Here is a 15,518-nt window from a genome sequence, read left to right as displayed (position 1 = left end):
GATATCGCTGTTTAAAGGGAACAGTGTGGTTACCAAAAGTGATGAGACAAAAAACAGAGGTGGGAGTGGGATGCTGTCAGAGCAGCTCTAACAGCTCGCACCCAGACTTACATCGACTTTTATAATTAAAGAACTTCTGAAAAGCCAACATTTCTCAGAGGAAGAATTTCTTTATCTGATATGTTTCGGTGAGCTTATCTGATAACGAGGACAATTATTCTCCAGAGAAAAGAATCATAGAATTACCCAGGTCGGAAAAGACCTCGCCGAGCTGTGTGACGTGGTGTAGGGAACCTGCTTTGGCAGGGGGGTTGGACTCGATGATCTCTAGAGGTCCCTTCCAACCCCTACAATTCTGTGATTCTGTGAAGTCCAAGCACAGCCAAACCATAGCACCCAACTCTAACAACCCTCTGCTAAACTGCCACACCCACTGCGGCCCCGCCTCGGGACGGGAGGGCGAGAGCGGGGCGGGGAGGAACCGGCCCCGGGCTACAAGTGGGGCGAGCGGGGCAGGGGCGGAGCTCTGCCCTCGGTCATGGCGGAGGGCCGGGCTGCGGTGCGGAGCCGCGTACGGGCACTGAAGTCGCGTCTGGGCCGCGCGGAGGAGCCCGCCGAGGTAGATTGAAGTGAGGCTGCTGGGGTCTGTAGGGCCTGGTAGTGCCCGTTAGGGGCGGAGGGCGGCGTCAGGCAGAAGGGCTGAGCGGCTGAACGGCTGGGCACGGCGCTGCTGTGTCTGAAGTGCCCTGTAGCTGCACCAAGCAGACAAGGAGTGCTTGGGCTAAGAAAGTATCCTAGTCCCTGTTTGTCACAGGGGACGCCACAGCTTGGTCTGGTTGTCCAGAGCCTGATCCAGCCTCACCTTGAAAGGCTCCGTGGATGGGGCATCAGCCACAAGATGAGGTGACCTGTTGCAGTGCCTCACCTCCCTCACTGTAAAAGATTTTTTCCTTATATCTGAACTTCAATGTCAATGCGCTGTTCTGAACAGGAGATGGAAAAGAGAGAAACGATTCCAGAAGTAACTTCTTAAGGGCTTTCAAAACACAGACAGCTTAAGAGACAAAAGTGTGGCTGGCCCTGGTGAGGTGGATTTGGCTCTGTAAGTGAGGAGGTGCTTGATTTTTTTACTTCAAACAAGCTAAAAGCAAGTGCAGCATCAGCTGGGTCTAGTGGTGGTGCTGTAGCACTTCTGTAGTCACTGGTAGAGCTGTGTCTGGTGAGGCAGAAATAGCTACGGATAGTAAGGGGTGAGGAGGAGGGAAGGGAGAAACTGATAAGTGAAAATTGGCTGGCATGAACTGTGCTACTAATATAAGGTAAGTCTGGTAAGAGAGCATTTGTGGCATATTTAAAGGTAAAGAGGAATGTTTTAAGTAAGTGCAGAAAGAAATATTTCTGTTCCAAGCTTCCTTGTGTAGTGTTGTCACCGTACCTAGTGACTACCAAATACTTAGGTATGATGGGAACCAGGGAAGATCCAGAAAGAAATGCTTTTTTGGGGGGGAAGTGATTACACATCTCTTCTTGACTGGATCTTACTCAAGTCTTTTTTAATTTAGAAGCATTTAGAATCAAACATTGCAGGAAAATGTTACGAGTACTGAAGTAACTTTGCATCAAATGAGGAAGAATCTGAGCAGCCTCGATCATATGCGAGGCTGTGCTCATTTGAGCAGAGTGCATTTGAACATGGCTCAGTGGAAAGTCACAGCTAGGAGCCATGAATATAGGTCATTCCAGATAGGAGACTGTATTTTGGAAAGCACTGACTCAGAAAATGATTTGGAGTTCTGATGTATTACCGCTTGAGCATGAAATTGCAGTACAATGTGGTGGCTTATGGAATTAATGCTATCTTTAGGTAGTTAGCATTTGTTAGTTAGTTTGGGCTGTTACTACTGCCATGCAGAATTACAGGGGCAATTATAGGAATATTATGTCCTGCTCTAGGGGCTGTTATTAAAGAAGAAAGGTGTCAAGCTGGAATCTTATGCTCTGTTAGTTAGCAAAAAGATAATGATTGGTTGAAAGCAAAGCTGTACACAAGCAGGCAGAGCTCTCTCCTTCAGCAGTCGCTCAGGTGTGTGGCTGCAGGTCTTGCTGCAGGCTGAGCTGTGCCCTGCTCTCAGGAGATGAGCACTTCTCTAGGGGTTTTTAGCATTTGGTAATTGCTTTGTGTTCTTTATGAAACCCTTGTGTTTCCTCTCATGTTCGCAAACGTGATCTACATCTCAGGAAAGCAAACTGAGCAGCGTGGACTTTGTCTTAGAAAACGTTGGAAGTTTTGTCTTTCATTCAGACGTGCTGACTGTTCTCAGACATGCTCATCATCTCAGTGCTTCTGTAACGCAGCCTGTTCTGAAGTTGTATGTGTGGTAATTGCATCCGGAATCTGTTTCAGAGATTCTTCTGCAATGAACTCAGCTCTATAAATTAACCCCTTGAGAGGAAATGTTCCAAATCCCCATTGTCTCTATATCTCGATGACAACATCTTTTAGCATCGTGGCGTGTTGGATTGTCTCCGTGGGATTTACTCCCAGTGATTTGTGCTGCTTGATTATCTAGTCCGCCCACAGAGCGAGATGTACCTGCTCGGCAATGGGTTACTTCCTTCTGATTGCAAAATCAGTTGGATGAATTTAATTTTAATAACGAACTGAAATGATCTAAATTGACACCGATAACTTGGTTTTTAATGTTTGTGATTAACACTGTGAGCAAACTGTTATTTTTACTGAACTTACAGGGAATCTTTGCAGGGGCAAAGCAGCCCTGTAATGCAGTTTGTAAGTTCTCTTAAACAGCGCTGCTCACTTTTTTTTTGTATACCCTTTGCCTCCTGGTGTTATTCAGAAGCAATATCTAACATGCTAAATGGTGGTTATTCTGGCATTTGTTACTTAAACCATCATTGCTATTACTGAAGTTCAAAAAGCTTTTGGATTGTCTTTGTATCCCAGCAGGCTCCTGCCATAGCACTTAGAAGTGGTAATGATCTGAAAACCTAGATAAGCAGTCCACGCTTTGCTGGAGCCCTGTGACATGCTGTAATTTCAGTCACACATTAATTTTGTCCCTGCATAACACAGCTTTGTAGATGTTTGTGAAGGATAAAGAAAACTGTGTGTAGTCAAATGCAAGACTTAGGTGTGCTGCTGTGACCCTTCGTCAAAGAAATTCATACTCTGTTTACAAATGGAACTTCTGTATTTCTAATGTAATCTCTGTAGTAGAAGTTCACACTTATTGGATTTTCTGGTGTAACTGCAGTTTGGGGTATAGCAGAGCAGCACTGGTTCACAGCACAGACTTCTAACGTAGCACTCCTATACTATGCATAGAGGCTTACATTTTCCTGGATTTACTGGATATTACTCAAGCTTTATTGCTTAAACATGGCGATGGGGATGGGAATAGCAGGATGGAGATTACAGTTATGTGTCTTAATATAATAATAATGAAATCTGAATATTTCCTTCCAGATTCTAAAAGCACTTGAGCTACTGCAGGATTTGGATGTATCACTGGATATTCTAACGGTACGTGAGTAATAATAACCTTACACAGTCAATGACTGTGGAAGTGTTCAAAATTCAGGGATCTGCTGTCCCAGAAGCAGGGAGTGCTGTTACATCTTGTAGTTCTGACTCTTAGCCATTGTTCATTTAGAGCTCTGTATAACAAACTCTGGAGCCTTCTTCAGAAACCATACAATTTGGTGAATGCAGCGTTGAAACAACGGTGTTAGTACTGAGCAGATCTGAATGTCTAGAGAAGACTTTGCTATTCAAGGCTCATTACCTTTCACTTCACAATTGCTTTCAGATCAGTGCTTAAGATTAAACAAATATGGGTGATCTATTAGGTCAGTTGTCTAAGTCTGCCTCTAACTAGCAGCTCACCAGCCCTGACTGATGCCCAGGGAGATCCCTGAGCAGTAGAAGAGAGATGAACTACATGATGATGAGAGCTGAACACCCTTCACAACTTACAGGAGTGTCACTTAACTTAATGGAAGGACATTACTAGGTTGCTGTTGGCTTAGGAAATTCCAGAGTTTGCGTACATCTTAAAAGTGAGAGCTTGTGAATCAGAGATACTGATAGCACAGGACTGAAGAATTCACCCTTGGTGAGTAAATACTCAGAAAGTCTGCAAGGTGGTTCCGCTCAGGCAACAGAGGACTCAGCAGAGCAAGATTTGAAGGCACAATAATAATGTGAAAATAATTGAACTGTAAAACAGTGAACATGATGGATCTCACATATCAGGGGTATATTCTGTGCCTGAGACTGAGTTTACTCATAAGAATTCTTCTTCTTTGACACCTCTGCCTTGCAGTACTCCTCACTGGGATTTTGTTTTTAAGATTGCAGCACAGTGCTCATATGTGCTCTCTCATATGCTACATAGATAAGCTTAAAGAAAAACCTGAATTGGTTAAACTAATTTCCTTTAGCAGTATCCTTTCAGACCAAATGAAATTTTGGATGTACGTACATTTAATGGAGAAATGTGGCTTTATGAATTAAGGCTGTATTTTGTTCCCCATATTTGGTTATAATTATATCCCTTGCTTTCAGATCTGCTTATAGTGCAAAGCGTGTGCTTATTTAGCTGCCATAAGACTGCTCAGACTCCTATGCTAATATGATTTGCAGCAGTTTTAGAGGAGGCTTTACTTGGGATGCTCTTTGTGATTGGCTTTGCTCATCTTGCACCTTCTCTGACAGGAAACTGGCATAGGCAAAACAGTGAACAGCTTTAGGAAACACGCCACTGCTGGAAATGTAGCTAAATCCCTGGTAAAGAAATGGAAGAAGCTCGTTCCTCCAGAAAACAAAAGGTAGGTGTCAACTTGCTTTTTCTTTTATTTCCCTTTTTGTTTTGGAAGGGTTAGTCATACTGTAGTGTAATTTAATACAATAAAACTTGGAAACCTTAGAAAAGTATTTGGAATGACAGATATACAGTATGGCAACTCCATAACCCGAACGGCAGAAATGAATGTTACTTTTACAGAACACTTAGATAGCAAAGCAGTGACTGCTTTGATCCATTAGCCAGCCAGCACTCAGACTTCAAGTCTTGTGAGAATTACGCCACGTGATGTCGTTGAATGCTTTTGTTTTACTAATGTAAATAAAAAGATTGTTTCTTCAAGGTTTTCACATCAGATGTAGCATGGGATATAATTCCTTTCGTGTTGCAGTGGTCACAGAGAAAGAAAACAAAATACCGGCAAAGATGAGATGAAATCTTCAGTTTCCAAGGAAGTAAAGCGCAAGGAAGTAAAGCCTTCAGAGAAGTCCAGAACATCTGTACTGGCCTCCCAAAGTTCCAATAGCTCGTCCATATCTGGAAAGTCAAACAAGAAGCGTAACTGTGTTGATAAAAAGCACCAAAGTGGAGTCTCTGAGTCTCAAAAAGGCTGTGATAACGGAAAACGTCATGCCAGTGGTTCGAAACATACTTCCCAGGAGACAAGTCCTCAAGCTAAAGAAAGAGATTGTAAAGAGAAAGCCTCCAAGGACAACAAGAGAGCTCCAGAAAAGCAGTGTTCTTGCATAGCTGGTAAAGACTCCTTCCACAAGAAGGAGAAGCCTAAGGATGCTTCCAAACAGAGAGATCCTGAGATTGAGACAAAACTGAAAGAAAAGCTTGCTGTGAAAAGGGAAGCTGAACTACCTGGTGATGAAGAATTTGAACCTCCTACTATGTCTTTTGAATCGTACCTGAATTATGATCAGGTTACAAAAAAGAGAAAGAGGAAAGCTGGTTCTACAGGTAAATGTCCAGAGAAGCGCAGTGAGCAGAAGAGTAGCTCATCACCACAGAAGGCTTCAATGGTTTCTTGTGCAAATGAGGGAGGAGAAAAAGTACAAAACTCTGAAGATGATCAGTCAGAAACTCCCAGCAAAAAGGTAAAGCACTGTGCAGTTGAGATGAAAGCAGATAGACTGCAGACAAATAAGTGTCCCGGTCTCTTGCTTTCAGTGAAGTGTTTATTTCAAGAACAGACTGTGTGGCTTTGACTTAAATTGTATTGTATTGGCCAGTATTTATGGATAATTTAGGCAGAAAAGATTTGTTATGCACTGACAGTTTTAATCAATTTGTCGCATACTTTTCAGGTATTTCCTATGTGGCAGTGGTCTTTGATCAATGTCTGCTTTTTACCCACAGCTTCACTCTTGACTGGCTTGGTTTATGGTTGTAGCAGATGTTTGTGCGTGACACAGCTGTTCTGTAAGAAGCTGCAGCTCTTTATTAGTTAGGTCTGCGTTGGGAACAAACAGACTAAACCAAGTAAACACGCTTTATGTTTCAGACCTTTTAGATGAAGCTGCTTGTGCAGAGGGAATTAGACGTCTCTTTGGTCTCTTAGCTTGATTGTGATGTGAAAGCTCTGGGGATCATTTATTTTGTGGAGGATCTGCAGTACAAATATGACATCTTCTATTCCAGATGGGGAACTATTAATGTAGAGGCTTGTTCATGATGCTCTGGCATAAGTTTGGGAACTGAGGAAAAGTTGAGTGAAGAATCTTGCTGTTCAGGTTGTTGTGGAAAGTTAATAAAAGATACCTGAAATAAAGTTCAGGGAGATGCAGGTTCTGGGTTCTGAGTGCCTGGCTTACAACTAGAAGATGCCCAAAACCTGATTGAGGGATTGTCCCAAATGCAGAAGATTGGTGGGGGCACTTACCAGACTCCTGAGCCTTTAAATCACTTTTTAAGGGGTGTGTCCAGGCCATGTGGCTTATCAAACACAGTATTGGAGGCTGGGGAGAACCAGCTCTAAAGCTGTTTCTTGCTTTTTTTTCCCCTCCAGCATGGCATTTAGTTTGCCTTTAAACATTTAACTCTGTTTCTTGTCATCTTGCAGTTCTGTCTTGTTCACTACATGCCTGTAACCTCAGGAGCAGTTTATCTGAAAGCCTGTTAGCTGAGCACATCTGTTCCTTTCTTTAATTGCCGATTACACACTGACTGCAGATATCCTACTAAGTTCCTTTTGTGATGTAGTATTGGTAGTAGAGTATGGAAGAACATGCTGAAAGCAGTGCAGTGAGTAAATTTCAGTGCAGAAAAGCAGTAGATTTGGTTATTGTAGGTAACTTTTGGTCTCAGTCTTTTTCTGTAGTTTATTTTAAGCCTCAGCAAACCCAGATTTGTAACAATGAAGCAATGTTTTCTTGACTGTGCACAGGCTAAGGTGGCATCCCTCCAAGATCTTCTTAATACTCCACTGCCTAAATTTCTGCCAGACATCTTAATTTCCTCTCCCCCATATGCTGCTGACTTTAAAGGTAAGTAGTATGCGGTGCTGATAAATCTGAAACAGCACATGTTTTTACAGCTCTATCTGGGATTGTTTTCGTCTCCTTTCCTATTAGGCTGTATTAGCTCATCTTCATGTAATGAAGAATCACCTTTTGTTCAATTACTTCTCCGCGTAACTTGTTTTGAATCTGAAGGGAGATATAATGGCTTCCCTCTTACAGCTTTCTAAACGAAGAACTGCTGTAAAAGATTACCATGGAGGTAGAGGAGGTTGTAGGTCAGGTAGTTATTCTCCAGTCTCCATTTATCTTTGCTCCAGTCTATTTATGCCTTATCATGGGTGTATAGCCCTAGTAGGAATTGTCTTAGGGAAGCACCAGTTCTGATTCCAGCACAGGAACTGGCTGCATCCTTACTTGTAGGTAACACAAAGTGTCAGTGGTTTCCCCTTTCAGCTCCTGTGAGGTTTCAGTGATTTTACACCCCCCTGGTCTTGAAATACCATTGCTATTGAACCTTCTGGCTTGCCAGGATCAGTAGAGTGTGATGCACTAGCAGCCTGAAGTAACCAAGGCGTCAGTGCAGCTCACGTAATTCTGAGCATCCAGACTGGAAGGGGGAGGCCGAGGGCTCAGGCTGGATATAAGCTGATGCATATGGACCTGAGCAAGTAATGTGAGCCCAGTGTGAGTCTGTGCTGTTCAAATTACACTTTGCATTACACTTTAAACATAGTTGCTGTCTTGCTGTTAGATGTTAGTTGCTGTAGTGAGGGCTCCAAACTATAACACAAGTACATTATTTTTAAAAAAACACAAATATTTGTGTGCTCTAACAGCTTTTCTTTGAAAGCTGAGTGGTTAAAGCCTTGTCATGTGTCTGAAAGTAAAGGAAACCCTGGCTGATGTTTTGTTGGTCGCTTCCCTAGAGCCTGTTGTGGAACCACCCCAGCAAGTCAGTGAGATAGTTCAGTTCACGGGACGGAGGCTGAACTCCAAGATGCAAGTCTACTCTGGCTCTAAACTGGTCTGTCATTCAAAGATGCTTACACTGTATGAGCTGTGCATCCGTGTGCTTCAGAATAACATTGATTGTGAGTATTTTAAGAGCTTTGTAGCAGGCTGTGCTGAATGTGTATCTGATTTATTTTCTTTTCCTGTGCCCAGGCTGGCCTTCTAGAATATATTGTCCCTCCCTACAGACAATGACAGGGCAGATCAAAAGGCACTTAGAAAGCTGGATTTGTGATCATGTTGAAATGTAACTTTGTTTTGAAGGCTTAACTTCAAAAAAAGAAGAACTGTTAGCTAAAATACGAGGTCCTATAAAGCCAAAAAAAAACCCCCAAAACACTGGCCTTTTTTCCCTTCAAAATGTCTGCTTATGTAAACTAGAGTGAGTGATCAAGAAATTGTTCATTCTGTTGTGTATGCAGAGGGGGGAGTGATGCCAATCAGTAAAGATGGAGCAGCAGCTGTTCTAGGATGCTTATTCCATCCTCACATGTAACTGGCAGTCAGTTTGGGTTTGTTGATTTCCAAGTATTTTCATACTCTGACTTCAAGACTTGTGTTCTTCTCTTGATATTTCCAACTGTTTTATTATTGTTTTTAAACTGCTTGGGAAGTGGTGTTACACACTGAGTGAAACACACCAGCTATTCCAAGTGCTGTCCTCTGTTGTAGTGCTGCATGAAGTAGGAGGTGTTCCCTTTGAGATCCTTGAGCCTGTGCTAGCACGTTGCACACCAGAGCAGTTGTTGCAAGTAGAGGAATGTAATCCGGTAAATTCTACCTTGTTAAATTCGGGGAAGCACAGCTGGTTAACCCAAACACAGAGCCTAGCTGAAGCTAGAGGATGTCTAGGCTGAGGGTGGCACCTCTTTATAACACTGTCATGCTCTGTGGTGGGGCTACCAGCGAGAGCACATCTGGTGGGATTTGTTCTGCACTCCACTGGGTGGTCTGGCTTTGTCTACATTCTCAGCTAAGCAGGTACTTTTAGAAACGTTGCTTCAAAAAACTTGATTTAAAAATACCTTGTGTTCAAACTAAGAGGTTTACAGAAGAGTCTGATCACTTGTGGAAGCAACACTGCCAGAGGGATTTTAAAAATGAGAGCCTCCTGGAATATGAGTGCTGGCGGGAAATGTACTTGAGACTCTTCAATGAGAGAGAAGAAAAACTGAAGATGCTTACAAAAAACATTCGTTCAGCTCAGTCTGAGAAGCCAAAAGGTAATACCTGTGGGCAGCTTTTCAGTTCTCAAAGCTCAGTCTCTTCTGTTCTTCTTGAGACTTACTGTGTGGGGCTTAGTGGCATGTTTGCTCTCATCACTGATGCTGTATATCTAGGAGAAGGCATCAAGTAAGGATGCTGTTTCTCCTAATATATAAGTTGCACATAAAATTAATACACACATTGATGCAGTATGTTAATACATAATACACGCAACATGTTGTAGAAAAACCTTAGTTTACTGGTTAGACTTCTAGAAATTGGCTCGCAATCATATTGTGAACATAGAAGGGGGGGGGAGGGGGATGGATGGTCTGTTTAGCCTTGAGAAAAGAAGGTTGAGAGGGGATTTGATCCAGGTTTATAAATACCTGAGGTGTGGGAGCCATAGTGGTGAGGCTGGTCTCTTTTCAGTAGTACGTGGGGACAGGACTAGGGGTAATGGGATGAAAGTACAGCATAGGAAGTTCCGCACGAATGTGTGGAAGAACTTTGTTACAGTGCGGGTGACAGAGCACTGGAACAGGCTGCCCAGGGAGGTGGTGGAGTCTCCTCTGGAGATATTCAAGACCCACCTGGATGCCTACCTGTGTGACATGGTGTAGGGAACCTGCTTTGGCAGGGGGGTTGGACTTGATGATCTCTAAAGGTCCCTTCCAACCCCTACAATTCTGTGATTCTGTGATTCCTCTGCTCCTTGCTTCTGTGTTAGGCCGGCAAGTAAAAATGGCTGATGTGACCAGTGCAGCAAAACCACCCAGGAACGTTCGCCGACAACAGGGAATCCATGGAACTGCCGGATCTGCCACACAACTTCACCTCACGGATAAGTGGAAGTAAGTGTTCTGTACTGCCCTTTTAATTGGAGATGAGACATCTTTGTCAGTACAAAAACTTGCTGGCAAAATATTTTTGAAGCTATAAATAGTTCTCTGTTTACTTCACGTCCTTAAGCAGCTTGTGGCTAGAAAATAACTTTCCTTTTAAGTCTGGTCTGCTCCTCTGCTGTGTATTTATTGTCACTGCACATTTCTCCATGTGTTGCTGATGAACTCATCCTTCCAGGCTGCTGTTTTTCTGTAGGTTACGTTAATGCCACTTGACATCGTAGGGAGATCCCCAGTGCCGATGTTTTGTATTTGTAGACCTGCTTAGTAGTCTTGCGTATTTTCCTATTAGCATAAGGAGCGATAGAGCTGACCACAGAGAATCTCAGCAACCATTAACACAGTTGACTGGGCTTCTGCTCTGGAACAGACTGGCCAGTAGCAGTAGCCAGCAGTAATCTCTGGAGGAACAGGAAATTAGGATTCCTCAAATATTTCTGTTGTTAGTTTCTGGCCACTTAGTTCATGTTTGTTCCACAGCTAAAGATGCACTGTGGGGCTTGTCCTGCCATTTCTGCTGGTCTAATGATTTCCATTTACACCCAAGAAAATGGCTGCAATAGGGAGATGAACCAACTGTAGCACCAGCTGCATCTCTCTTCTCAACTACATGGAGGGATGTTTTTTTGTTGTTCATTTACTCTTGTCCAAGAGGAAAAACATACCCATGTTCAGGCAGTGTGAATCTTGCACTGTGGTCCCTTACTTTGCTGTGCTTGTGCCTGAACATTGCACTCTCCCTTCTCCCTGTATTGTCTGGGTGTTCCCATGCTGACAAAGCTGCTCTGCAGCTTGCTCTGTCAAAATGATCTTTTCTGGGTGAAAACTGTTCTAATAGTTCTTGGTTACCCTGAATTTGCCAACAGTCATGCAGGCTGCTGAATATGAGAGTGTAAAGTGACAGCTGGGAATGGGGAGTATAAAACTTGCTGTTGCAAAGATAAGACTTGCTCTAACCTACTATAAACAATGTCAGCAGAGTCGCTTTAATACAGCTTCTGTCCTCATGCTGCAGGGCCTGTAGTCATGCTGAGTAATTGTTTCTGTGCCTAAGACTCTGAACTAGGTTAGCAAACTGACCTAGGCTTACTGGGGAGAAAAACACCTGAAAACCAAACAACAAAAAAAGCCATCTACAAAACATTGGGAAAGTGTATAGGAGCAAAGTCTGCTAATTCCAGGGGCTCAATTTATTGTTGAGCCATCTGCCTGGTTTAAGATGATGCTGATAAGGGGCAGGAGCAAGAGCCCACATGTATGAAATTATTAAAACCAGCTTTTATACCAAAGATGACCTCACAGCTGTACCTTTAGGTGATTAAATTAGGAAGGTTCTTTCCAAATCCTATTACCAATGGGAAGGTAGCCTGCCACCAGTCTAGCACTTTGAGTGCAGCTTCTGCTTTCAGTGACCTTGTGGGAGGTTGCACCTGTGACAGATCAGCCTTCTGGTTTAGGTGCTTCAGGTACCGTAGTGTAAATGTCCTTTCTGCTTCAGCAGCCGAGTGATGTACTCATATATCATAAATTAGGAGGAACTGCTGTTGTGTGAAGGAAGCTGTAAGTAGGGTTGTTGCTTTGCCTTCTTAAGAAACAGAAGTTTGTTTAGGCAAGATGTATTAACTGCACTTCTTCGAGCACGTCCTCTGAAAACCTTCCATTAGTTTTACTGTGTGCATCTGATGTCTTCACTTGTGAAGCCTGTCTTGCAGGAGCTAAAAGGGCTGTGTGTGGCACACATGCAGATCCCTAGCAGGCTGTTTGCATTTGAGCATGTGGTGGTTTAACTAGCAGTAGGCATTAATGACTGGCTCTGAGGCTGCCCGGATTGCTGACCTCATAGGCAGCTAAATGCTGGGTTAGTTTAACTGTCCTGTACAGAGCTGATGCCTCCTGTGGTTACCTCAGGCCTTGTCCCGTTGATTAGTATATCTAACCTAACACTTAAGGTTAGTTACTGTGCCTTTTTCTAGGTATTCCTAACTTAAAAATGACAACAAAACACAGCTGAAAACTCACTGTGTCACTTTTGCCCTCATTTTCTGGCAGAACTAGTTGAGCTGTGTTCAGGAAGACAAATAGGAAGGAATTGAACATGGGCCATAAGACTCATCATGAGTCATTTTGGTGTTATAGTTTTGTTTTGTTATAGTCTGATCATTTAATGTTAAAGGTGATTGAGAGGCATCATATCTAACAAAGGAAATCTATGCGGGGTTGGAAGTGGGCTGGATGAGCACCCGGGACACCTTCTAACCTGAGTTATCCCATGACTGTATATGTACCATGCTAATGATGATGAAACAAACCTGTTAAAACAATGTCAGCATTTTTGTCCAAGATGAGACAAAGCCACTAGTAGCTTAATTAAAAGATTTTTTTAATTTCCTGGCTTTAAAAGAAAAAGGCCTTCGGAAAGCAGAGATGGAAACAATAACTCATCAAATTCAAATTCTACTAGCAACAGTGGGAGCTCTGGCTCAAATGGAATGACTCAAGATGGAAAGAAGCCTATTAAAAGTGAGTGGAGAGATTATCAAAGTAGTTGCTTATCTTGTTGACTATTAATATATGCTTAATATTATGCTACTATCATGTAAATTACTTTGTATTGTGCTGTACTTCTAACTGGTCTCTCTTGTTTTCTTGCTATTGAAGAAATCGCACCAATCATGAAGAAAACTTTAAAAGCATTGAAGTGTAAAGCAGCACGGCGATAAAACGAGGATGTGTATGGGAAGCTTATGGGAATATTTGTACATTGTGCTACAGTTAATGGAAGTAAAATTAATGTTAACTTCCCAATTTACCTTTGCAAAAATAGTGTTGTATGTTGTAGGAGCAAATGATTTGCAATAAAAAAGAAACCCTGGGCTGCTTTCATTCTGCTGCTTCCTTATTCATGAATAAGGAAGGCTGAACTGAAATAAGGTCAGTGTATGCTAGTAGCAGATCAGTTCATATGGACTTCTATAGATTCTGTTTTTATCAGTTTTGCATGAATGTGAATAAGCTTTTGATGGAAGCACTCAAGCCGTGGATATATTTTTGCCAAGGTTACTAAGCACAAGCATTTGAGAAAGGGAAACTTAATATATTTCATTACTTAGGACAGAAAATTGTGTTAGGTTTATTTTTTTATGAGCTTTAAAGGAGCGGTAGAAGTAGACAATGTCTTATGTTTGAATTGCTGAAGGAGGCTGTATATTCTTCTGGGGTAAATAGGGAAGACTGCAGCAGTGAGTTAAAGCTGTTCACCATTCAGCAGTTGCTTCTAGTTGGGATGTTATTGGTATAAAAATTAAAAAGTAATAATAAACAATCTCATCGTGTGAGACTCTAAAGGTGCAAAGGCCTTGTTACAGTAGTCAGTATTTTGGGAACAAAGCAGATGGGAGAGAAGCCAATAATTTTGTCAGCTTGATTGTATGGTCATCCATCTTGTGGGAATCTTACTGGCTACAGAATTTCTTTAAGTCTGGGCAGTCTAGAGAAAAGCTGTTTTATACTTTGATCTGCTACTTTATCTCTGCTCTGAAGAGGCCTAACTCAAGACCTTGAGGATGGGCCCATTGTGTTCATAGTGAAAAGCTCTGGGGTTTTAAATAGCTGTCCTCTCAAGAGCTGCAGGCTGCTGCAGTTTGGGGCTGATCTATGAATGGACTTGCTTCTAGGAACAAGAATTCCTAGTTACTTCACTTAAAACAGTTTATTTGCATGAGTTTAAAGTCTGGTTGTGCCTTCGTGGTGTGGCTTCCATGTGATCACAGACTCACTGCAGTCACTAGGTACAAAACAGTTTTGCAGCTAACTTGGTTCTTCTGTAGGTCTTTGCAATCTGAAGCACATGGTAAGACTGTTGTGAAACTAGTAGCTGTCTCTTTCTCAGGAAACCTTGTGTGAGTTTCTTCAGCATCCTGTAACTTTTTCAAGTAAAAAAACTGCTCCAACTAGATCTTGTCAGTCTGATAAGGTGTGTGTATTCACCTATGCAGAAAAGCTTGTGCAAATGCTCTGTACTAGGATTTTAAGCGAGCAGACAGGTAGTGTGTCAAGGTTTATTGGTCAAAGGAACAGAGACACAAATAGGTTGCTCCAAAATGAATGCCTCCTATTTATTTCCATGGAAACTGCAACAGATTCAAAGAGCACATTCTCAGCTACAGAATGCTCTTTTTCAACATGGTTGCCACTATTAGATGTGCTTTTTCACCAGCAGATAACAGGAGTGTGCATGCGGTGCTTGTCAAAAGTCTGCAGCACTGGGGGTGACCCATTGCTTCCTCTACTGAAATGTGCCGTCTACTTCCTCACACTGCTTCTTCACTTTGGACTTCACAATCCTCACTTTGGTCTCCATAAGTGTTCAGCGAGTGTCAATGGATGCAATGTTTTCCACATGGAGGAAAATTCAGTTCCATACCTTTGTTTCATACACGTGTCCATGTCAGATACCATTTTGCCAGACTGCCTCTCTGCTGCCATCTGTCATACAGCAACAAAATATAATGGTGGGAATGTTCAGCCTCTACTGCCATACCATCAACTAGAGGCAAAAATGCCTCTGGTGTCACAAGGCCAACATCATAATATAGGAGGCACTATGTTCAGAGCAGCCCTAAGTAGATTTTCGTTGTGCACTGTTTTGCTAAAAGGAGTGAAAGATCAGAATATTGACCTGGAAACTCGAGGGGGGGGGGGGGGAGTTCTGACTGTCTCAAGTAAGTGCCGACTAGTAAAAAGGCTGTGGTAGGGCTGTAGTGTCAGTCTTCTGTGTCTGTAAATGTATTTTTCTGAGAGGAGATGTTCAGGATTCAGGTGGGGCTGAACATTCAGTATATCACCTGTCATTCATGAGTCTGACTCTGCTCACCATACAGTTGCTAATCAGTCAGTGGCAGAAGTTTAACTCAACTGGAGGCTTAGTATCACAGGCAGTAAATTCTTGCTTCTCTCTTCTAGCAGCCTAGTTACTTTTCCTTGCCTGCCATGAGCAAGTCCTGTGTTTGTTACTGGTAAATGAAATAAGTAATGGGAAAAACTATGGTTGCAAAAAGAAAGCCCTGCTGTTGTGGAAAAGATCATAAATGAAAGAGACATCT

General features: G+C 42.5%; 1 protein-coding gene across 5 annotated transcripts in view; it reads left to right on the top strand.

Annotated features, from left to right (window-relative positions):
* The first annotated feature begins 488 nt into the window (after nucleotides 1-488).
* The window catches only part of LOC107312120 (elongin-A-like), a 28,416-nt gene continuing 13,386 nt past the window's right edge, over nucleotides 489-15,518 (top strand). For 2 of the 5 annotated variants that reach the window (XR_004306570.1, XM_032443470.1), the window contains exons 1-10: nucleotides 489-619; nucleotides 3,488-3,544; nucleotides 4,739-4,851; nucleotides 5,218-5,929; nucleotides 7,219-7,318; nucleotides 8,221-8,385; nucleotides 8,978-9,075; nucleotides 9,348-9,528; nucleotides 10,242-10,365; nucleotides 12,818-12,936. Coding sequence is in view for 3 of the 5 variants with exons in the window: in XM_032443470.1 (XP_032299361.1) it covers nucleotides 539-619; nucleotides 3,488-3,544; nucleotides 4,739-4,851; nucleotides 5,218-5,929; nucleotides 7,219-7,318; nucleotides 8,221-8,385; nucleotides 8,978-9,075; nucleotides 9,348-9,528; nucleotides 10,242-10,365; nucleotides 12,818-12,936 (1,750 nt within the window). In the remaining 2 variants the exon portion in view is untranslated. Of the gene's footprint in view, nucleotides 620-715; nucleotides 1,320-3,487; nucleotides 3,545-4,738; nucleotides 4,852-5,217; nucleotides 5,930-7,218; nucleotides 7,319-8,220; nucleotides 8,386-8,977; nucleotides 9,076-9,347; nucleotides 9,529-10,241; nucleotides 10,366-12,817; nucleotides 12,937-13,074; nucleotides 13,300-15,518 lie in introns of those variants that run through there. The other 3 variants (XM_015859250.2, XR_001554403.2, XM_032443471.1) reach the window with 3 other exon arrangements.

Source organism: Coturnix japonica, chromosome 3 (genome assembly GCF_001577835.2).
Source record: "Coturnix japonica isolate 7356 chromosome 3, Coturnix japonica 2.1, whole genome shotgun sequence".
NCBI classification, from domain to species: domain Eukaryota; kingdom Metazoa; phylum Chordata; class Aves; order Galliformes; family Phasianidae; genus Coturnix; species Coturnix japonica.
The sequence above is the reverse complement of the archived record's forward strand: the minus strand, read 5'-3'. Positions and strand labels throughout refer to the sequence as shown.